Source organism: Python bivittatus, unplaced genomic scaffold, assembly GCF_059951505.1.
Source record: "Python bivittatus isolate LINGU-HERP-01145 unplaced genomic scaffold, Pbiv_v1 ctg000410_np1212, whole genome shotgun sequence".
Taxonomy (NCBI): domain Eukaryota; kingdom Metazoa; phylum Chordata; class Lepidosauria; order Squamata; family Pythonidae; genus Python; species Python bivittatus.
This window is the reverse complement of record NW_028277067.1, coordinates 13817640-13842491: the sequence shown is the minus strand read 5'-3', so window position 1 is coordinate 13842491 and position 24852 is coordinate 13817640. Positions and strand designations below refer to the sequence as shown.

At 41.3% G+C, this 24852-nt stretch overlaps 1 protein-coding gene and 1 long non-coding RNA gene across 3 annotated transcripts in view; one reads left to right on the top strand and one right to left on the bottom strand.

Annotated features, from left to right (window-relative positions):
* The window catches only part of PLXDC1 (plexin domain containing 1), a 63491-nt gene that overhangs the window by 31202 nt on the left and 7437 nt on the right, over window positions 1-24852 (bottom strand). For both annotated transcript variants that reach the window (XM_088143528.1, XM_088143529.1), the window contains exon 2: window positions 11701-11864. In XM_088143528.1, coding sequence (XP_087999654.1) covers window positions 11701-11864 — 164 coding nt within the window. The remainder of the gene's footprint in view (window positions 1-11700; window positions 11865-24852) is intronic.
* On the top strand, window positions 1721-24408 carry LOC148215459 (uncharacterized). The gene is made up of 3 exons (XR_015796635.1): window positions 1721-1796; window positions 1880-2013; window positions 23434-24408. It is a non-coding gene; the product is annotated as an uncharacterized LOC148215459 (long non-coding RNA).

Here is a 24852-nt window from a genome sequence, read left to right as displayed (position 1 = left end):
AAAGGCAGAATCTTGTCTTCATAAAGAACGCCAAGATTTGGCTGTAATTCTTAGCAAGATATTGGCCAAGGTTTCAACCTGATTGAGAGTTTCTGTGTTGGTCCTTCAAGACAAGAGTGCTAACCTGGAGATCTGGACTTGTTTTCTCCCCTTTTTAATTAAACAAGATTTGTTAACCAGGCTGGAAGACAAATGAATTGCTGAAGAACCACTACACAAAATGTGTTGATGTAAAAAACCCTCTTCCCTTAATCCTTCAATGGCCTGGTCTTCTAGATATATTCCAAAACAAGCATCTTTACGTCACACACTGAGCCACAAACTGGCCAATCTCATTTTAGCCTGGTATGATGCCAACCCAGACAGTACGGTATATCATGTGAACTTTGCAACTGGGCTAATTGAGTAAATAAGGTTAAGTTAACCAGAGTAATATGTGAATATGACCCACATCAGATTTATTTCAGTGGTTTCCTTTTACCACCCTCTGGTCTTTAAATAACCACCTAACATTCTCATTCAGTTCATTTGACTGATGGCAGGAACATGAGTAGAATTTCCACTTTCCCATTCCTTTCCGGGCACCCCAGTCCTTGGGTTACCAGCTGGTTTTACTTAGTAACTGTTGCAATTATCATACTCCCCCTAGGAAATTCTAGTTCCGGAAGCTACTACGCTAATTCCTCTCCAGACCTTAGTTTCTTTCACCAATCAGAAATTAATGTGGCAATTATTCTGTCTCCTAAACTGGATTCACACATTGCCCTTAGCCATGGCTTGTTCAATCATATTTCACTGAATAAACTGCAATTCACACTACACACTAAATTGAAAGCCCCAACAATAGTGTGTTCACATAGCACACTGTGACAGTACCACTTACACAGTGCATGAAAAACAAGGTTATGGCACACCTGACTGTTAAAAGAGAGATGAAGAGGAGGCGAGTAGTCCATGAGGTAGGACAGGAAGAAAAACTAAATGCAAGAGAATTTGAACCTTTTTATTTATTAATGCACACAGACACACACACACACACACACACACACAGACACGGTAGTTCTTGAATTACAGCAGTTGCTGCAATTCTTTTGGTAATGGCTTCCTACTTGCTTGAACAAATATCCCTTCTCTGAACTTCTTGGATTTCTTGTGAGCTGTTTAAGTGGTTTATTCCAGTTTGTGGAGAGAAGCCTGTTGCTATCAGACCATACATCACTTATCCAACTGCTTTGGGACCTGCCCTCTGTTGTTTTGGCAGGAAATGTATTCTGCAGCATTCATCAGCACTCTTTTTATTATTGTTCCTTTATTGGCAGTTTACATACTCAGAGCTGATTCTCCAATGTGAACTGGAATACCCCAGCTTAAATGAAGCCCAGGGTTATGTCAGGACTATATCTTCAAACAGTATCCAAAATCTCTTGAGAGAGGTTCTGTGGAACTAGCAGTGTTTGTGATGTGAACCATCAAACGTGTGTTTGTTCCACAGTTGTCACCCATGTTGGCCTATTTTCTCCTTTCAATATTCACATGTTAAGGAGCTTCCAAATGTGTTCTCAATAAAGTGAGGGAAAACAAACAAAAAGAGCAAATGCCTGGACTGGGTGGACTTGGCTGCTTCCACACTTCGGATTGTGCTCCATCATGACCTCATTACTGGATCTTTATTATGTCCCAATCCACCACCTTGATTTAGTTACAGCAGGGATTAAGAAGAGAACAGAAAGAAAACAAGCAGAGGGGAGGGAGAGGGATGGAAGGAAGGAAGGAAGAAAGAAAGAAAGAAATTCTGGGTAAGGTTTTGCAGCTTAATTGCATTATCTTGCTGAATATTTTTGCTATTTTGCTATTTTTTGCTATTTTGCTTTTTTCACAGAGGTATCCCTTAACCAGAATCCTCTAGAAAAGGGTGGGAGATGCCAGACAGAGAGAGCCTTGGTTAGGATGAAGGCTACTGCTTGAGGTCCCATTCAAAGTATGGTGTGGTATGTGAAATGATCTATATATGAGGTAAGTTGTGCTAAGATTATTTATTTGTGTATTCATTCAGTTCATATGACTGCCCGCTGATCAAGAGACTCTGCAAACAAAAATCACAGTATATTCAAAAAATGAAAAATGGTAAAATACACAATGTGTCAGGAACAAAACACAAACCACCTATATTTACAGTGGGCTCATATAAGATGTTGGCCCAGTGCCTGGGGGAAGAACCAGGTCTTCAGAGCCTTCTTAAAGGCTGGTAGGTTGGGGGCAGCTGAATCTCAGGGGGGTTGAGGGAAATGTCCCATAGAGCAGTCGCTGGAACAGAGAAGACATGCCTCTTGGATCCCAGCCAATGACCCTGTTGAATTGATGAGACGTGGAGTACGCCAACCACCTGTCTGGTCCTTGTTTGCATAACACAACTGACCAAGTCAGCTGCTCCACAGAGCAAGCAGTTCACCCCTATGTAGCAATACACAATCATGGGTGACTCAATCAGTCACCAGGCAGCCATTTGTTTTATTAAAAAATCTTCCTAGCTGTTGCAAAAGAAGCTGGGAAACTGTCACAACATTGGATTCTTGGGAATAAAAAGAGGTGATTAAGTGCCACTGTAGATAGAGTTGGGGATCTTACTGACCCCTACACTGTCCTAACCCTTTACCAACCACCTTCCCACCCACATGAGTGGGAGTGAAAATGGAGGCAGAGGCAGAGTGCCTGATGAAGCCTGTTTTTTGCAGGACTGCTCTGATACTTCATCTCTGCTCCAGGAAAAAAATGATCGTTGCTTTATGGAAGCAACGGAAAGGAAAGGAAAGGAGAGTTAATTTTAAGAGTTAAATAGGGGGGAGATGGGCAGGGACAAATTTAATAAAATAAATAAATGAAAAAATAATTCACTTTAAACAGCAGTTGGCATTCAGTAAAAATAGTTCCACAGAATTTGGTTAATTTCTGAGAAACAGCTGGATACGGAACTGATTAAAAAAAGAAACTAAAATGCATATGGCCTCCCTGGCATTTTTGTTAAGATAGTCAGAATCTAGACGAGATGACTATCTATATATTAGAAGTGGGACAGGAAGACATGAACCACTGTTTCTACTTCATTATTTTGCACAACCAAGTGCACTGAGAGAAAAGTATGTTACTTTTGCCGAGTAACATACTTCGAAGAGTTGCATATAATAAAAAATAATATTATCAATGGGCACGGGAGTCAAATAGGGGGACAGATTTTGCAAAGCGTTTCAGCAGCTGCTCAGCTCACGCAGCTCATGTAGCAAGCAAAAACGACACATCGAAACATCCACAGATGAGCCTCCTCCAAGTATAATACCTTTTTTCAATACTGGGTGATTGCAATATACAGGTAACAGCAGATGAAGCAAAGATTTGAAAAATCATGGTCGAGGAGGAGGAAATAGAATATTTGAGAACCCAGTTTGGGGGATGAGACTCCAGTTTTCCCCAAGAAGCTATAATGAGGGCGTTGCTACCCTTGTACCCAAGCTGTAGTGCACACTCCCTCTTCCTTTCCTTCTGCCTCTCCGTGGAGATACCCATGGCCTCTTCCAAGTCATCCATTACGAAGTTTTGGAAAGCAGCCTTGTTCCACTTGGCTCAGTTCATTTGGGAGATTCTGACAGGCTGCTTCTCCATCATCTCAGCATCTGCTGCTGAATTTGGCTCTGACCCTCGGGGGTCAGCTAACGTCCCTTGGGATGCTCTGCCTCCAGGGCAAATTCTCTCATACTACTACTAACTTCCAATCACATTCAACAGAATGGTACTTTTTGTTGTTCAATGTTTTTCTAAGAATCCAGTTGTGGGACAAATTCCCTAAGCCTTGGAATCTATTCCTGGCAGTTTTTAAGGGGAAAAAAAAAGTGGGCATGTATCAGATGTTTTAAAAGCAAAAAGATATTTATTTTCAAAGTATTACTTACATTCATGTCCTTCCACATGTCTATGGAGCATAAAGTGCTGTATATAGGGTTATCTCCTATTTTATCCTCACAACTGGCCTCAAATCATCCAGTGAGCTCTGTGGCTAAGTTGGGACTAGAACCTGCCCAATTCCAGCTCAACGCTGCTCTAACCCCTACACTACATTCATCCAGATCATAGACTGAATTCAGGTATCATGTTAAGCTTTTTTGGTTAACCATGACTAACCACACAGCTGTATTCACACAACACAAAAAAAGCCATCATTCATGATGTACAAACCACAGTGGCTGAGTTCACACAGCATACTACGCCATAAACAAGAAAAGCATCTTATGGCTTAGCTTGATGTATGAACCCAGCCACACTGATTGATTGATTGATTGATTGATTGATTGATTGATTGAATTCAATTTAGGTACTGTCCATTCCCAAATGACTCTAGGTGGCCCACAATATAACAGGAAAATAAAAAATTAAATAACATGGTACAAGATAAATAAGCAAGATGGAAATCTGTCCATTCAGCCACATGTACAAAACACATGCCATAAAGGGCTGCATTTACCCTAGCCCAAGGCCTGGGAAGACAGCCAGCCTTTAAGGATGGGAGCAGCAGAAATATCAGGGGGGACCTCATTCCAGAGGTCAAGTGCTATGACAGAGAAGGTGCACTTCATGGGTCCCATAATATGGCACGAATCAAAGTGACCCAAGTGTGCTCGCTCTGTTGGCCCGTACCAGCTGGGTAGAAAACATGGGAGATAGGTTGCCCCTCAAATAATCTGGCCCTATGCCCTGTAGAGTTTTATAGGTAATGTCAGCCCCACTAGGTAGACCAAGAAATCCACTCCACAGGAAGGCTAAAACTACTTTTATTGAGATTGGCTATAATAATAGAATCTTGCAAGTCTGATTGTGCTGTCCCTCCTCCTCCTCCTTATAATTCAGTGAATTAGGGGGGCATCTGCCTGAACCACTTCTGAATAATATCTCATTCTGGACTTAAAAAATGATTCAGCACCTTTTGCTCAGGTAATAGTTCCTGCTGGCATCTTGAATCGCAATGGAGTAGTTGAGCCATGAGGCGGTCAGGGCATGACTGACTGACTGAAGGCCCTCCTGATTCAGGAAGGGGATCAACTGGTGCATCAGGGAGCTGTGCAAAGGCCTTTTTGGCCACAGTTGCCACCTGCTCTTTGAGAAAGAGCTGTGAGTCTAAGAAAACCCCCAGATGATACACCACTCTTAAAAGGGGAAGAGATGCAAATTCCCCATATCTAGGTGGCCCTGATATTCACAGCCACTTATCTTGGTAGGATTAAATCAAAATTGGTTCCTCCCCATGCAGGCCTGCACGGCCTCCAGGCATTGGGATAGGACCTTGACAGCCTAACCTGGCCAATCGGGGGTCAAAAGATATAATTGGGTATCATCATCATGATGATACTGAACCCCAAAATGGCAGATGATCTCATCTCATGGATTTCATGTAGATTTTAAACAGGAGGAGAGAGAGTATTGAGCTCTGCAGCAACCCACAAAGGAGGGGCCTAGGGAATAAATGCTTTTGCCATCACCAACTAGAACTGGCCATGGAAAAAGGAAGAGAACCACCATAAAACAGTGTCCCCAATTCCCAACCTCTGCAGCTGTCTAGAAAGATACCATGATCAACAGTATCAAAAGCTGCTGAAAGATCAAAGAGCACAAGGAGGGATGCACCACCTCCATCCTTGCTCCAGTACAGGTCATCAATAAGAGTAACCAAGGCTGATCACTCTTATTGATGACCTGTACTGAATCTCACCTTGAAGCTGGCCTGAAGTGGATCTAGATAATTTGCTTCCTCCAGGATCTTCTGTAACTGCAGTTCAACACCTTCTCAACAACTTGCTATAAAAAGGGAAGGTGGTTCTTACCCATGTTTGGTCTTCCTTCAGTAGCCCTCCAGGTGTCTCTTCTTGTGCTTCATTTCTAGGAGATCCTCAGTAAACCAAGATGCACCCCGGAATTGGCTCAGAGAGACGCCACATAGGGGTGATGTTGTCCAAGGACCCAGCCACCTGTCCATTTCAGGCAGAGACTAAGGCCTCAGCCAAACTGCCCATTAGTTCCTCAGAAAAAATCCCAAGCAGGGTCCTTCAGTCACCTGGAGTGGACCAATCAAATAGGCCTTATTTCCCCATTGGGTGGGGGGATCCAAGTGAGCTGGAAGGCAATCAGAGAGTGAACTGTCCATGGCAATGGATTGATGTTAATGTCCTCCACTACCAGGTAATGTCACAACTGCCCCAAGACAAAAACCAGATTAATGTGTGGCTGCTGGTATGTAGGCAATCAATGACTTGGGACAGGTCCATGGTTGCCATGGAGGCCATGAACTCCTGAGCTGCCCTGGATTCACTGCCACCAGGTGGAAGGTTAAAGTCCCAGAGCACCAATAACCACAGGGACTCTCACCAACCCAGCCACAGAATCCAGCAGCACAGATGGTAGGTTCAAGATGGTGTCCAGAAGAACTATTTGCTGATGAGGGGCTCAGTGTGAGCACTGAGGTTTTTGTGTTTTTATTTTTTGATGGGTTTGTTTTGTGGGGCAGCCCCTGCAGCCATAGTAGTTGTGACAGTTATGCATCTGCCATCGAGGAGGGTGGGTGGGAGGCCGGTTTACCCATATGGGGTACTCTACTTCGGAATAAGTGTTTCTGCTGAACCAGAGTCTTGTTCTAGGGCTGTCAACTCTTCAGCCATTTTCTGCAGCTAACCCTTATCAATAGCTTGGGGCCTTAAGAATGAGCAGAAGATAACACTTATCTCTGCACTGAATGCTTCAGTGACTGAATTCTACAGTTCCAGTCACCGCAAACCAACTAAAGCTGTTTGGTAAAGTTGACCTTCTGTTCCCCATGATGCATGTAGCATACTATGAGCAGACTACGCCACCCATCCTATGTACATTTTTTACTTCAGAGCCACATCTCTGCCCATAATGACCTGAAATGAAGCCCGTCAGCTTCAAGCATAGCTAACCATATACAATTATGGCTTATTTATAGAGTTATTGTGTTGGAAGGGGGTTTGGAGATCTTTTAATCCAACCGTCTGCCCAAAACAGGAATCCTCAGACCATCACAGACAAACGACTGTCCAATCTTTGCTTGAAAACCCTCCAGTGATGGAAAACCCACAATTCCAGGGAGCAGGCTGTCCTACTGCATAATAGCATTCACAGTCATGATATTCCCCCTTACTCTGAGTTGGGATCTCTCACAATAAAACTTCCACCCATTAAAGTCATCTTGAAGAAAAAAGAAAAACCCGAATTCACTTTAAGCAGCTTTTGGCATGCAATGATAACAGTTGTATAGAATGTGTTTGTTTTTCCCCCGAAACAGCTGGATACTGATCTGATAAAAGGAAAGGTATGTGGTCTGCCTGGCCTTTTTGTTGAAATAGATATAATCTATGTCTTTCCACTAGGTGTATGTGACACACCATTTCTAGTTCACCAGTTCTGCAAGAGCAGGTGGGCTTGAAGCCTGCGTGAGCTCATGCATAGCACCTCGTGGGGATGCCTTAAACCAAATCTGCTTCAAAGTGTCCCAGACAGGAGCTCCCCACATACCCACAGCTCTATACGCTTGGACTTTCAAATCCAGAACTCTGGACACTTCTTATAAACAGTAACTTTATGGCTGGATCCATTTTCATCAAGAAGATGGCCTGAAAGTGGATTAAATGCATTTATTTTGAAACTACTATATGGTAGTCCTTTGGGTTCGCTGTTGTGCAATTCATCTGTGGACACGGAGGTGGCTCTGCAGTCCCAGTATGGAAGCACAGAATCTAGCACAATGGGGGCACTGGAAGTCCATTGTAGTAACTGGAGGTCTTGGATCATGCAGAGTCCACCAGCACTGAGTCCCTGATTATCAGAGCCGAGATGAGGTGGGTGGGACAGGTCATCAGAATGGATGACCACCATATGCCTTGCCAGTTGCCCTATAGTGTACTGGAGTCTGAGAAGAGACCTCGAGGTCCACCATGCAAGCGCTACAAAGACGCTGTGAAAGAAACCCTCCACCACCTTGACATCCAACCAAGGGAACTAGAAGCTGCAGCTGCTGATAGAACCTGCTGCCAAGCCCTGTGCTATGAAGCCTCCACCGGCTTTGAAGAACTGATAGAAAACCGTGAGTGGAATCACAGAATAACACTCATAGTCACTACGACAATGAAACTATTATTGTACTCTTTAATAACATAAAACTCTCACAATAGCTACTAAATCCCAAAGTACTTTTAAAATCTTCATAACAACCCTGCAGTGCAGGTTATTTATTTGTACTTATTGATTAGATCAATTTATATGGCTGCCCAACTCTCACTTGTGATTTTGGCAGCAAACATAGAATTAAAAGGCCCACAGTATCAAATATACAGCAGAAAATAGTATAAATGGAAATCACACCCAAGGCCCTTAACTCCCACAAACACAAAAGCACATAAAACAGGCTCAGGTGACATTTTGTTCCTATGTCCAGGAAAACAACCATATATTTAATGTTTTGCAAAAAACCTAGCAGAGTCAGGGCCATACAAATCTCAGGGAGGAAGGGGAGGGGAAGGCTGTTCCACAACAGAGAAGGCAACCTTGCACACTTCCACTTCAACAATTAAACAATTGTTTAATAGACAGGACCTGAAGCATGTCCACTCTATGAGATCTGGTGGGATGGGCAGAAATAATTGGAGACAAGCAGTCCTGCAAATAAACTGGTTCTATGCCATGAAAGGCTTTGTGGGTGACAACTAGCACCTTAAATTGCACCCAGAAGCCTTCTGGGAGCCAGCTCAGCTCACAAGGTAGTAATGTAACATGAGCATACTAATGTACCCATAACTTCTTACACTGCTGTGTTCTGAACCAGTTGAAGTTTCCAAACTCTATTCAAGAGCAGCCCCACATAGCGGGGCTATAGTAATAGCCCACCAGGTAGTCCATCTGGGAGGTGATCAAGGCACAACTGACCTTGTGAGCAGTGCCTCCAGATCCAAGAATGGGAGCAACTGGTACATGAGATAGATCCGTGCAAAGGCCCTGTTGGCCCTGCTGCCACCTTCTCTTTGAACAGGAGCCCTGAGTTCAGGAGGACTCCCAAATTACACACCAGTTCTGTCTGGGGAAAGTGGTAGGGAAAGTGCCATCCCACTGAGAACTAAAGATGGAAAGTCCTTGGATCCAGAGGACCCTAAAACCCAAGGACACTTAGGTTAGGGTTTTACTGAAGGGTTGAACTGAAGCCTGTTCTTCCCCATCCAGACCCCCACAGCCTCCAGACTCCAAGTAATTGACAGTATCACTTGATTGGCATGGAGTAGGAATGTACCGTATATCATCAGCATACTTCACCAAGTGGCTTCATATAGATGTTAAACAGGAATGGGGGGAGTATAGGGCCCTGAAGAATACTGTAAAGCAGAGATTTAGGGCTGGAACTCCCCTCCCCTCCCCACCCCAACACCAAGTGGAGCCAGCCCTGGAGGAAGGAAGAAAACCACTGCAACACCACGCCCCTCATTCCTAACCCCCCATAGCTGGTACAGAAGGATACCATGACTGATGGTATTGAAAGCTGCTAAGAGATCAAGGAGAGCCAGAATGGCTCTCCATCCTACTCCCACCAGAGGTCATCCACAGGTACAATCAATGCTGTTTCAGTACTATATCCAGGCCTGAAACCTGCCTGAAAAAGATCCAGATAATCTGCTCCTCCAGAGCTCTCCTAAGCTGCAATCCAACCACCTTCTCAGCAAATTTCCATTAGAAGGGAAGTTTGGAGACAGGACAAAAGTTGTTGAATACTGTTGTGTTCAGCAATGGCTTCTTGAGGACCACTGCTTCCTTAAGTGCAAACAAAACCCATCCCTCCAAGGGTGAATTTATCACCATCTGGACCCAACCATATGTCATCTCTTGGGAAACCTTAGCTAACCAGGAGGGACAGTGATCTAATATACAAGTGGCTGAGCTCCCAGCCCTGAGGATCCTGTCAGGACTAGCAGGTTCAAACTCTTCTTAGATAACCATATCAGACAGCACTTTGATCAACTCCACAGGGCCTGCACAGCCAGAGCCCAACTTGGAGGGAACCTGAGCAACTTTATCTGAGAGATGTCTTGAGTATGCCCCACAGCAACCCTGCAGGTATTCCTCTGACTCTGGAGGGACTGAGTCACCTCTGTGGATAAGAGCAGAAAAACAGTTATGCTGTTTTGGCCTGAGGCCCCTTCCATATACGAGGGAAGTGCTGTAAAGTATTGTTTTTCAATATCCTCCAGAACCACACAGAAGGCTGTTTTCCACTGGTGGGACCTTCTGCTTTGGCTTGATTCCTAGGATTTCCTTTCTCTTCCCTGTAGCCAGAGAGTTGTGGTGCCCTGCTAACACCCCCTTTTCCCACTGGTCATTCTGAGAATAGCTTCGCTGGTCCCCTTAAACAGTTGCTGGTTGGGTTTTTCCTTTTCTTTCTTCCCCCTAAACACAGGAAGGGATGAAAAGAAGGCGTGTGCAAACCCTCCCATTAGCCAGCTAAGAGAACAATGATCAGCTCAGTGGCAGGAGAGAATATAGCAATGAAAGCCCTCATCTAGGGACCTGAAACTGCTGCCAAGAATTTGAGGAATGAAACTGGTGCCCATGTGGAAGTGCCCCCAATGAGGTGCATAATGCTAGTGTGGTGTAGTGGTTAAAGTACTAGATTGTAATCAAAGTTTTAGCTCTGATATTCATCCAGTACACTCTAACCACTATAGTATCACCACACTAGGTCTCTCTCAAATCCTTTTCGTCTCCTTTTCTTCATGATTTTTTTACAATGAAAAATATTTCAACTTTTCTCTCCTAAGATCAAGATAGACAAATCCATGTGAAATGAAATGCAGTAAAAACCCTTGTCTAAACCCAACTTTATTCTGTGAGCTTATATTAGCAAAGGGAAAGGAACTTGACATATTTAGAGAGTAAAACGTAGTCCTGCAGTATTTGGTATTGGGGTTAATATAAAGCAGTGTTTCTCAACCTTAGCAACTTTAAGATGTGTGAACTTCAACTCCCAGAATTCCCCAGCCAGCATGCTGGGAATTCTTCATATGAATATTGGGGTTAAGCTTTTAAAAAGGAAATGGGAGAAGCAGAGAAGTGCTCCAGGGGAGACAGAAAGTGGTCCTATTTGGTGGGGTTGAATGAGAGCCTTTTTAGGAAAGCAAGTGGCTGAGCCCTACACGTGGAGTGTCCCCAAAATATAGTTCAGGGTTTGATATGATCATTCAGGATGAGATATTCTATTCAAGACAGTAAAACTATGTTAAAAATAATTCCTGATTTTAGGTTTCCCCATATATTCCCATTTACTGACCTCAATGTACAAAAAATAACAGAGGAAAAATGGCATTTGTTCCCAGGTCTCTCAGTCTTTAAAAGGGCCAGTGTATGTCCCTTTTTCTGTATAACCCATGTGTGGTTTTATAACAAGGGTGAAGGATCTGTGGCCTTCCAAACAATGATGGACTCAAAGTTCCATCACCTGCAGCCATGAGGGCCACCAGTCAAAGACAATGGTGGTTAAAGTCTTCTAGCACCCAAGGGCTCCAATTCTTCCATCTCCCACATCCTTTTACAAGGAAAGCTTCCTTAAAATTTTCTGACCAATCAAACCTTCCTAAAGATGTGAATTATTTCTTACACGAGACTCACCACAATCTGGGTTTCATTGTCTGTCAGAGTGTCAATAGTCAAACTCCTTCCTGCAAAATCTTGGCTGATCTGTGTCCTTTTGTCTTCAGGTGTGGTTTCCCGAGTCTTTCGCCCCCAGGTGTGAGAATGTACTCCTGTGATAGCTCCAGGTCCCTGGGTCCAACCTTTAGGAAAAGAATTAAAATTATGACATACCTATGTTAGGAAGGCCTTTTAAGATAATTTTAAAAATTGCTGTTTGTTCATCAACGGTTTTGATATATAAAACAATAAGACCTATTTCTCTGAGCCAGAAGAGAATAGTTCCAGGATGAGTCATCTATGACCCTGAATCTCTTCTTGATGGCTGCTGGAATCTTCCAGCATCATATCGCTGAAATTTGGCAGTCCCAAGATACTGAAGGGCCAAACTTGGTAGGACTTTATAGGTTAAAAACAGTGCTTTGAATTGTACCCAGAAACCTACTGAAGCCAATGCAGCACCCACAATACAAGTGTTAGGTGGCTGTAGCAACTCACTCCCAGCATGCAAGCTGTTGCAGTCTGCATCAACTGTAGTTTCCAAATCTTCAAAGGCAGCTCTGTGTAAAGCACATTGCAGTAGTCTAGTCATCATGAGTTGTCTTGGCCTCCTGCTCCACATAGGGGTGCAGTGGTGCACCAGCCAGATCTGGACAAAGGCACTATGGCTTCCACCTATGAATCCAGCAGTAGCTGTGAGTCCAAGAGGACTCCCAAGTTGCAGGCCTACTCCTTCCAGCGGGCAGCTCCCAACCCAAGTTAGGTCACAACAGACAGGGAGGGTTCTGAAGAAAAAGCAACTCCATCTTCTTAGGGGGTCAGCTTTAGCCTGTTCCATCCCATCCAGACCCTTGCAGCCTCCAGACCCCAAGTCAAGACTTCTGCTTCCATAAGCTCTTTGGCCTAGCTTAAAGTGGAGACTTAGCTGTCAACATGCAGACAGATAACTTCTCCCAATGGTTTCATGTAGGGATTAAAGGGGGGTGAGAATAGGGTTACCAGATATCTGAACAGCCAAAAGGGGACACAGATAATTGGAAATGAGGACAATTGGGGGGAAAAGGAGGACACACTAACTTCAATTTTCTTGGCATCCGTGACAAAAATTACATTAAAAAACTGCAAAAAATGTACTAAGCCTACATGTATATGAAATTATTTTTCCAGCGTCGGAAAGACTGATTTTTCAATCATAATATTTTTCTAACAAATCTTGATCTTCAAGAACATATGCTAGTGATAATAGAGAATCGACAACATGCTTTTAAAATTTCACCACAGAAATGTGTGACGAGTCATGCGATCTGTAGATGACTGTGATCATGGATTTGAAGCTGATTGCGAGAATCAGGAATTAAATTAAGTAATGTAAACCTAGGCTGTTGGGTCTGTTGATGGATGAGGGAAAAAAAGGAGATAATTTACAAGGTCACAATACACTAAAGTTTGAATTACTGTTCTTGTGAAAACATTCCAATTTTTTTTAAAAAGCAAGACACTCAAAAAGCCAGACAATATTTGATTGTAAAGGTATGCCTGCCAGACGGAGGACATGAAGACAAAAAGGAGAACATGTCCTCCTTCTGCCAGATATGTATGTGTGAAGAAAAATATGCACAGATAATTGTAAATATCTATACATGTGTGTGTAGCTCCCAGTCTAGCTACTCTTGGGACCAAAAATGTTATCTCACTATGCTAGAAAGCTGAGATATACAACTTTTTCCAAGCCTAGAGCACCCTTGGTTTTCAATTGGCCTGCAAAAGTAGTGTGTGGGGCCAAGACAAAAACTAAATTTGATTTAATGTAATTTATACTACATTTTCCTCTTCTGCCACATTAAACATTACAGTAAGGAAACAATTTCTGGAAAACTCTGGGGACTGCACCCAATGGTTTCTAGGAACTCATGTTTCAGAGTTTCTGCTTTAGCTCCAGGAACATTAAAAGACTCCAGTGAAGTCAACCAACATAACCTGATTACCAAATTATCTATCTATCTATCTATCTATCTATCTATCTATCTATCTATCTATCTATCTATCTATGAATGAGATGGTAACATCATTCATCATCATCATCATCATCATCATCATCATCATCATCATCTAAATAGCATTAATTATTCCTTGTCTGTAAAAAAACAGACCAGCAGTAACACGCTGCAGCCAGTCTGGTAATTGACAATTACCGGTCGAAAACAAGCTGACTGGTTTGGCTAGGCTGTTTTTTGTCAGCAAGCAAGAAATAAGATGTGCTTTTGCGGTATGTGAGTATGCTCAGTGACATCACTATGGAAGCCCCACCTCAGAGTGGCATCACAATGAGGCACTTAAAGGATGGACTTGTGCATTGATGTCACTGCTGGGTGGGGCTTGCAATCACTTGTCCTGCTTTGCTGCAGACACCTTCTCTTTCTGAAGTTCAGAGGTATGTCCTATTTTTATGTAACTAAAATATCACTATCTATCTATAACAGGAGGTTTTCAGAAAAATAACCTGAAACCAACTGAGCATCTCAGTGATCATGGAACACTGGCACTGACGGATTCTTGGGGGAATCATAGTCTATATGGAAAGAGGGTAGATGGAAATGGAATGTTGTAGACAAAGGCTTTGATGATTGGTTTCAACAGTGAGTTGAAGATGAGATGCAGAGTTTGCATCTACAGAGGTGTTACATTTCCTTCTGGTCCTACCCTACCCTGTCCTGTCCTGTCCTGTCCTGTCCTGTCCTGTCCTGTCCTATCTTTCTTTCTTTATTATTGCACTCCTAATTTCACCCAAGAACCAAAGTTTTCTGGGTGGATCACGAAGTTAACAAAAGCATTAACAAATTCTAAAATCATTTTTACAAGTACAAAATATTACAAACAATTAACATGCAACTGACAAAATAGCATGGGAAACATATAAAATCCACAATTCCAGGGTCGAACAGGCACTTAAAAATCAGTACAACATTATATAGCGTTGGAACATTTTTACTTCTTCACAGCAGTGAGCAATATAAAAAATATATCCGTATACTCTCCCAAAGTACAGAAGAAGTAGGGTAATTCAGTGAATGAATCTGCCTTTGTCATAACTAAAATGCACCCACTGAAATCAACAGACTTCTATTAACTATGAATAAGTCTGGATTTGATCCAGTAATTTAAAAAAACAGTGGGTATGTTCCTAATCTTCAGTGGAGAAAAGGTCATAGTCTTGATTCCTTGGGACATATATGTGTTGTGACGCCTCCCATTTGCTATTAATATTTTATTGGCACTAGTAAAATGTTTTTTGTGGTCATGGTTTACTGGGAATGTGGTTTTGTCCTGCCTCTCTTTCACTGTAGTGTCTTCTTTAAATCATTGAGCCACTATGATGATACTGTAGTGACCTATTTCAGAAGGGCAGACTCAGTCAAAACTACCAAACATTTAACAAACAAGTTAAATATTTAAATCATGGCAAGTCACAGTAGTCAAAGACCTAAAGTACTGAAAGTAGTCTATTTAGAAGGTTCATGACAAAAATACTTTCAGGATGAGGGTTCTTCTTTTTAGTCCAATACTCTGACTACCTTTTGTTAACAAGAACTACATATATTCCATGATAAACTTGAGTCAGAACATTGTTTTTAGAGGTAGGACTTCACTGCAGAACATGCAAAACAATCTGGCAAGTGGGAAGTGCGTCTGAGAAGGTATAGATAAATATGCACAGATAATTGTAAATATCTATACATGTGTGTGTAGCTCCCAGTCTAGCTACTCTTGGGACCAAAAATGTTATCTCACTATGCTAGAAAGCTGAGATATACAACTTTTTCCAAGCCTAGAGCACCCTTGGTTTTCAATTGGCCTGCAAAAGTAGTGTGTGGGGCCAAGACAAAAACTAAATTTGATTTAATGTAATTTATACTACATTTTCCTCTTCTGCCACATTAAACATTACAGTAAGGAAACAATTTCTGGAAAACTCTGGGGACTGCACCCAATGGTTTCTAGGAACTCATGTTTCAGAGTTTCTGCTTTAGCTCCAGGAACATTAAAAGACTCCAGTGAAGTCAACCAACATAACCTGATTACCAAATTATCTATCTATCTATCTATCTATGAATGAGATGGTAACATCATTCATCATCATCATCATCATCATCATCATCATCATCATCATCATCATCTAAATAGCATTAATTATTCCTTGTCTGTAAAAAAACAGACCAGCAGTAACACGCTGCAGCCAGTCTGGTAATTGACAATTACCGGTCGAAAACAAGCTGACTGGTTTGGCTAGGCTGTTTTTTGTCAGCAAGCAAGAAATAAGATGTGCTTTTGCGGTATGTGAGTATGCTCAGTGACATCACTATGGAAGCCCCACCTCAGAGTGGCATCACAATGAGGCACTTAAAGGATGGACTTGTGCATTGATGTCACTGCTGGGTGGGGCTTGCAATCACTTGTCCTGCTTTGCTGCAGACACCTTCTCTTTCTGAAGTTCAGAGGTATGTCCTATTTTTATGTAACTAAAATATCACTATCTATCTATAAAAGGAGGTTTTCAGAAAAATAACCTGAAACCAACTGAGCATCTCAGTGATCATGGAACACTGGCACTGATGGATTCTTGGGGGAATCATAGTCTATATGGAAAGAGGGTAGATGGAAATGGAATGTTGTAGACAAAGGCTTTGATGATTGGTTTCAACAGTGAACAATCTGGCAAGTGGGAAGTGCGTCTGAGAAGGTATAGATAAATTTTCTCACTCACAATTGACCTTAAATAAACAATTGACCTTTTTCAAATAAACACTGTAAAATCAACATATAAATGCCAAATCCCCATATAGTTATAAATGATGGATGTTATAAATTGCCTCTCTCCACATTCTGGAAAAGACAAGATCCAAACAAGGAAGGCCAAGGAAATGGAGTAACCTTCAGCTTCATTCTGCAGTCCTGGTTTGCTCACTTTCCACCCTGTCCTGTAATAGTGAGATGACTATCCTAGTAATACAGTGGCCTGAGTTTGGATCCACAAACACCCATTTATTTGGGGCATAAATAAATGTAGTTGTTGCAAGTAGGAGTTTGCTGAAAACTACCTGCCTGCATTTCTTAGTTGTCAGCCCTACAAGATAGACTAGACCAGTGTTTCTCAATCTTAGCCATTTTAAGATGTGTGGACTTCAACTTCCAGAATTCCCCAGCCAGCATGCTGGCTGGGGAATTCTGGGAGTTGAAGTCCACACATCTTTGATTTTTTTTAATTAAGTTTCAGAAGAAAGTAAAATACAGAGAGATTGAAAAGAAGAAAAAATAACAAAAGAGAGAAAAATACAAAAAAAAGAAAAGTAACTTCCAACTTTCTTCGGTACAGGCGTAGGTATAAAATACATTCACCTCTTGCTCCCATATCTAAAAATTCACATAATAAAAACTATCCTGTACTGTAACATTTAAAAAAAAATTCCAAAATAAGTCTATATCAACAAGAAATATAAAAAGAATAATACATTTCTGTAGTTATAGACTAAATCAGTCATCAAATCCCAAAATCAAAATTTCATTTTTTTGTGTATCAAGTAAAAAGTCCAAGACTGATTTCCAAATAGAAACAAAGCTATTGTTCTTTGTTTGATCAAAGTAGTCAATTTCACCATCTCCGCCATTTCCATTAATTTCAATATCCATTCTTCAGCTGGAGGTATTTGCAGTTCCTTCCACTTTTGTGCATATAAAAGTCTTGCTGCTGAAGTCCACACATCTTAAAGTTGCTAAGGTTGAGAAACACTGGTGTAGGGCTACCAGATCTGAGCTGTGAAAATCTGGACAGCCATTAGATGGGAGCAAAGAGACATTGCTGCTATTTGCCATAGTGCCCAACCAGATTTTTGCAGCCCAGATCTGGTAGTCCTAAATGAGGTGCCTTCTAAAAGTAGGAAACCAAAGGATGTCATCTAGCCACACCACATTCTTCTGAGCTCGCTTTCTGGAAAAACATTCCTGTATCAATGTAGGTGTGGCCTGCTTCCCCCACAAAAGCTCCATTTAGCCTGTGGCTTGCACAAATGGCCTAGGAATCCAGATGTTTTCCAGTGATGTTTGGTATAACAAACACTGGGTTAGTGGAGATTATGGAAATCGGCCTTGGGCATATACTTTCCTGTTTGGGGTGGCTTATTTATTTATTTATGTCTTGTAGAGGGAAAACAAAGCATTCTGAGAAGAATGAAATCAACATGTGTAGCTCAAAATCTCTGGGGTCATGTTGATTTTAAATAGCAGAGGTTTTAGGAATAAAAAATGTAATTTGACTGAGCCAAACGACAGATTGGAGATACTGACATTTGACTTACACAAAACTCTGGTGCAGGGATTTCAGAATGACCTAACATGATTATAATTTCAACGCTGAGATGAAATCCAGTTTAATGCTATCTCTGTTCATCTGAAAGCAGAGTTTTGTTTTTGTTTTTAATATAATTTTACTGAAAAATTTAAACACAAGAATAAGATGAATACAAACTAAAACAGAACGAAAAAGAAAAGAGAAACAAGAAAAAATGAAAGAAAAAATTAAAGATGCAAAAAGAAAAAGAGAAGCACAAAAATATAAAAGAAAGAAAACAGATACAAAGAAGTGGCTTCCAATCTTCATTATAGCAGTTATAAGTACAATTATAAATTGAACTTTCTCTCTCTAAAGCTACATCATGACTCTCTTCTTTCTATAATCTATCTAATCATCAAATCATGTTCATTTTTTTCTTTTTTATGCAAAAAGTCCATAGGGGTTTCCAGTCCCCAATAAATATAGACATTGTCTTTTCTCTGGAAGTAGAGTTTTGAAAAGATTTTATGGATTCCAAATTGTCAGTGACATCAGCGCTCCATGCACCTTTGCAAAAATACTTCTGAAGATGTATTAAACAAAAGTAACAAAATAAAATAACAAAAGAGAGAGAGAGAGAAAAAAGTAACTTCCGACTTTCTTTGGTACAGGCGTAGGTATAAAATATATTCATCTCTTACTCCCATATCTAAAAATTCACATAATAAAAACTATCCTTTACTCTAACATTTAAAACAATTCCAAAATAAGTCTATAGCAACAAGAAATATAAAAAGAATAATACAAGATATTTCTGTAGTTATAGGATAAATCAGCAAAAATACATCTGAAAATGTATTAAACAAAAGTATAATGTGTAAATCTAATGTATGTATATGAATATATATAATTATTATAGTTGAAGTCCACACATCTTCAAGTTCCCAAAGTTGAGAAACACTGCCTTATACAATAATTTGCATTTCCCTTTTCTGTCAGATTAGAAGTTATAATTTGAGGGCAACACTTGGAAGAGCACTGGGGAAGCAGCACCCATAGGTTTTGGGGAAGGAGGGGATTCATGTGGCCTTGGCCCTCAGGTTGCACACTCTCTGCTCCATAGGGATACACTGAGAGGCACCTTCTCAGAATCTCTTGATGCTTCTAGAAGAACAGTTCATAGCACAGTACTCACAAGTGCTATGCGCAGACTAGTTCCTTAGTCCGAGGGCCACAACACTGAATCCTTCTCATACATTGATCTAAAAGTCTCTTTCATTAGAGTGTCCCCTGGACAGATGCCACTGATAGATGGCGGTGCCAGTAGTGGAGGGAGCAGGTAAATTGGGAGAGCAGATCTCAACCTTGACCCTAGCTGTCATAGTACCTTAATGCAAGGTTAGGGGTGCAGCCCTCCCATGCCTGCATGCCCAGGCACAGAGCCATAATTTCTTCTCAGTCTAGAGCCATTGGCCTCAGCATCTGTAGTGAAATCACTGAATTGCCACAGTACATTCAGAATATTTCTGCCAGTCTGTTGTGATCAGCTACTGTCAGCCTTGCAAGGTAGTCCAGACAAGAAGCACACTCAGGAGTACTAGCTCTGTCTTTATTGTAAGATTACATTAACAGAAACTTACAAGTCTGAAAATACATCTCTCCCCCCGCCATCACCTTTACAGTCCAAGAAACTAGGGAGGGTCCCTTTTGAGATATTTGCCACTCCCCATTCTTTCTGCAGGCTCAGCTGCCTCTTATCTGACAATTACCTTGTCTGCAGCTCTTCCTCCTGTCTCCCGAGGTTATTCCCACATACCATTACAGCTACAGCCTCAGTGAGGATCCATGCACCTGGCTGAGATTGGCAAGATGCCGTCCTAATTCCAGGCATTGCTCCCCTGTCATGTGTGCAGTGACAGCACTCTTCTTTTCCCTCCCTCCTTGTCCCCATCAGTCCATCCCCAAATAGTTTGTTCTTGCCTCACTTATTACAAGCACCAAATTGGGCAGGGGGCAATGGTACCTTTTTGGGGGTAGATCTCTCTAACTAAAAGATGCATGCCAGTCAGGGCTTACTCTTTCCTTTAAGCATCATTGAGGGCTGCCATGGGCCTTAAATTTGAAAACTCTGTCCTGGCACAATCAAAAGATGTTAAAGAGCTGTTCTGTCGTTACCCCTCTCTCTCTATTTACAGCTGGCTCGAGATATCTTGCCGCTTCATTTGGATCTGGAAACTGTGTTCCTGATCCACCCAAGGGCATTTGAGGTTGTAAATCCCACAAGCCTTCTTCCTGGCCATATAAATGAATTAAAAAATTGATTAAATAATTAAGCACATGCCCTTTTGTGCCACTCAGGATCTGCTATCTGAGATGACTGACTGGGGAATAATAGTAGGGCTGATTCTGCCTCCTTGACTTTCCATGAATGAGGCAAGATAATTGTGCAATAAAAGCCTTCTCTGGAAACACCCTCAGAAAGCAGAACTTAATTTCATCCAGGGCTCTTGACTTTCAACCCGTTTCTCTACACCTAATTAGATTTTGCATTGGAACACTGGCAATAATATGAATAAACAGAACTGCACATCCTTGATCAAAGTCAATCACCATATGAGCAGATAACAATTCAGGATATGTTATGTAGATTAAAACTGTTTGCATACATCAGGTACCTTTTTATAACTTATTTTGCTATTTGCACATGTCAGTTTTATATAGGTTAATCTTTGGGGGATTCCAATAATTTGGATTATTTTAAAGAAATCATTCTTTAATCATTCAACGTTTTAAAGGAAGAAGAGGGTGGCTAAAATAAATAAAAGAAAGTGAAAGACACAGAGAAGCTTCCAAATCATTATCTGTACTCCTGAAACATGCTTAAGAAAATTAAAATAGGTCTGATTTCAAAACAGAATAGAATAAAAACGAACCTTAACATGGTGAGAGTTGGCGTATTAACTTTTGGTCAGAGGAAAACTAGACTCTGTATGGGTCGACAGGTGCCTTGTTTTCCAAGTATATCAAGAACTACATGTCTATTTGTAATTCTAACAATTCTATAAGGCATTCTTCCCCAATCCGTAACCCTTTGGTTGGACTGGATGCCCAGCATTCTCAGTGAGCCTGAACTTCATCTAGATGGAACACCTGATAGAGGATACCAAGTGGCACTAGAGATGCGGAGGTGATGCCAACCCAGTTCTGTCTATAAGTGGGGAGGTTCCATGTTCCTCAGTAACATCTCATAAAAGAGAACAGTGTAATATTCCCATTCATGGGCTACCCTCAAACAAGGAATGAGTAAACCCAGGAGGTGGTGATGCTGGTGCTGGTGCTGGTGGTGGTGGTGGTGGAGGAGGAGAAGGAGAAGAATAGGGGCAGGATTTACCACAGATCTACCAGTTACGATAGTTTTCCAAACTGCAGCTTCTGCTCAGCACATAAATGACCAATTACACAGCGCAATATCCACTGGGTTAAAATATGAGCTTGAGGCACACACCTTGTAACATCTGCAACAGTGAATGAAGTAAATGTGCTAGAAGGATTACATGCTTTGGCAGTCAATAGCTCTGCAGATGCAGATTTCAGTTGCTTCTGTGTTTATTAGTCCAATTTTATTCTGAGAATACACACTGTTTCAAGTCTTCATTCCTTTGCTTCTGTACATTGGATTGATTTTTCTCTGCCTATCATCCCTTTGGGAAGCAGAGATCTGGGCAAGTGTCAATTTCATAATACCTTAGTCAGTTTCATAATACCATAGAAAATTCCCCAGTTTGATTTTCTCTGCTTGTATAACTCACATGCATCTTGTTCTAGTAGCATCCTATGTGCAAGACTGATATGTTATAGCATTGAAACATATTTTACTCAGCCTCATGCATGCAATTAGATCCCCCCACAACTGTCCTAAAAGCAGAGAAAGCATCAGAATGACTGATTGACCAATGTATTATGTCTTCCATAAGTGAAGCAGTCATCCCTCTGATGGGATAATTCCAGTGTGGGTCCTCTTGAAATAATGCATCACACTTTTTTTTTTTTTAACTAAAAGGTACCGAAAAGATGAGGGTCAGAGGCAGCCGCTCATTTTCAACAGTGTCAGGTTAAAGTTTCATTGTTCTCTTCATCTCTCTTTCCCTTGTGTAGCCTATCCAAGCAGAAACAATTATTTGGCGTAGTCAATCTATGGTTTGGCTGCTTTCCCTGTAATTTCCTGGCGTGAAAATATTGAGTTGAGACACTTTATGAATCAAGCAAATCCTGGAAAGGCCGTAAGAGTCCATCCTGCTGGCCAGGCGTTGCTGAATTTTCCTGTTTACATGGTTTTCCAGCTGAGATTGGGGAGAAGGCCAACAGACGTTTGGATGAATTAGGGATATTGTAAAGTGGCTTTAGGGCATTTATCTAGGAAATCTTTGCTGCATATTTAAAGATGTTCAGGCTTCTTATAATATGCCTTGGATATGAACTGGAGACTTCTCTAAATATTAACTTGCTGGGAAAGATGAGCTGCAGGAGGCTATTACAATCATGCCTTGCTTGTGGGTTTCCCAAAGCATCCAGCTAACCGCTGTGGGTACAGCATGCTGGAAGAGAACGAGCGTTTGATCCGATCAGCTGAGTTCTTATTAAACTATGACTCAGGAAATGGAGACACAAACAAGTAATCTTCATAAATCTTATTTGATCTTTGACTCAAGAAGACATCCAAAGCTAGAAAGGTTATTTTCTAGTGCATTCCTTTCAGAGTAAGATGCAAAAAGGTACCATCCATTCCAGTGTGTGTGTGTGTGTGTGTGTGTGTGTGTTTAATTGTTGCCTAAAACCCAACCTGTTACTATAGTTTGGCAAACTTATGCTCTTTGGATATGTCCAACTGCAGTGTCCATTATGCCCAGCCAACACATTTGGAAGATCTTGGATTAAGGAAGGTTGGATCAATAGCAAGAAACTCCATGAGGTCACCAAGATCTACCCCACCAGCCACTGAAGCCTGTGCCAATGGAGTTTACTTTCAGTGGTTAGATACAGAAACACCACTTTCTACTGTGACCAGGACAATTGACACACTAGCTCCTAAGTGTCCTCTCTTTTACTGCAAAGCGTGTTCAGATATTTGGTACCCATCTCAGCTGAGGGCAATGAAACAATGAAGTCACAAGGTGACTAGAATGCAGATGGAGGAAACCTCATCTGAAATCTGGTTGAATACTAGTAAGAGTTTGTTACTGAACCCATTCTGTGGGGTTGATGGAGAGAAGAAAACAATGTTCTCCTGTCCTACTCCATCCTCTCAGGGGAGCTTTTCTGAATTGTGCAGAGATATCAGCAGTATATTGGTGACACCCAGCTCTATCTCTCATTTTCATCCAATCCAGGTGAGGCAATGGAATTGCTGAATCGATGTCTGGTTGCAGTGATAGTCTGGATGAAGGCCAAAAAAGGCTGAAGATGAATCCAGACAAGACAGAGGTGCTGTTAGTAGATGGTCAGTCTGCCTAGTTAAGTGGAGTTTGTCCTTTTCAAAATGAGACTGAATTTCCCTTAAAGGATTAACTTTGTAGCCTGAGATTGCTTCTGGATCCATCCTTGTCATTAGAGACACAAATGACCGCTGTAGTATGCAGTACCTTTCATCAGCAGGCCTGACTTGAATAGATAACCTCACTACAATAATCCATGGCCTGGTAACTTCTTCTTTAGAGTACTTCAAAGCTTAGTGTGTTGTGCTGCCCTTGAAGATGGTTTGGAAACATCAGTTAGTGCAAAGTGGCAAGAGTACTGACTAGAACTAGGCAATGTGAATATATCATCCCAGTTCTTAATGATCCACTGGCTTTTAATTTGTTTCCAGCCCCAATCCAGGGTGCTGATTTTAACCTATAAAGCCCTTCATAACTTGGGACCACAGTATCTGAAGGAATGGCTTTTCCTGCATGGTCCTACTAGCTAAAGTCATCTTCAGAAGGCCCATTCTGGGCATCCTTTGATGCTAAGATGTGGCAAGTGGCTACTGGGGTGTGGGCCTTTTCTGCAGTAGCCCCTGATTTTGGAATGTTTTCCAGAGTGAGATGTGCCTGATGCCAGCCAACCTTATTGTTTCTGCAGTACCAGGCAAGCACATGTTCATTTTCCCAGGCCTGTTAATCCTGCTGTGATTTTAAATTTTGCTATGGCTCCTTTTATACTCTTCTATTGTTCTAATATTTATCTGCTGATTTTATTTTACATTTTTGTATTATCGTATATTTATATAAAACATCTCAATGTACAATTTTATTAATTGTGCATTGTTTTTAAATATAAATGTAATTGTAAATTGCCTTGAGGTTTATTTTATGGGAAGAAGCACAGAAATGTTTTAATTAAATAAATGAAATAAATATTGTAAAACTCTTCATTGCTACACGTCTACTATTTTCCATGGATTTTAAAAGACAGACTTTTTTCTTGCCTTTTAAATGTGGTTTCACAATAGTGATTTATTGTAATAAACAATGAGAAGAATTGCTTCATTTTTCTTATTGACATTAGTTTTTATTACACAAAACACTATTCATAATATTTCTGAGCTTTTATACAGCCCTTTCAGATATTTAAACTGCTTCCTATAATTTATTTAATTGTGCTCTTTATTAAATCCTTGCAAGAGAGCCTGTGTTCCTACCTCCTGTTATCACAGATGAAGGGACTGAGGTCCATAGTGAATGGCCAACCAAGAGCTACTGTGTACATGGCAAAGGCAAGGTTAGGGTGGCAACAGGCCTGTATCTAAAGGCAGCTATTTGATTCACTGG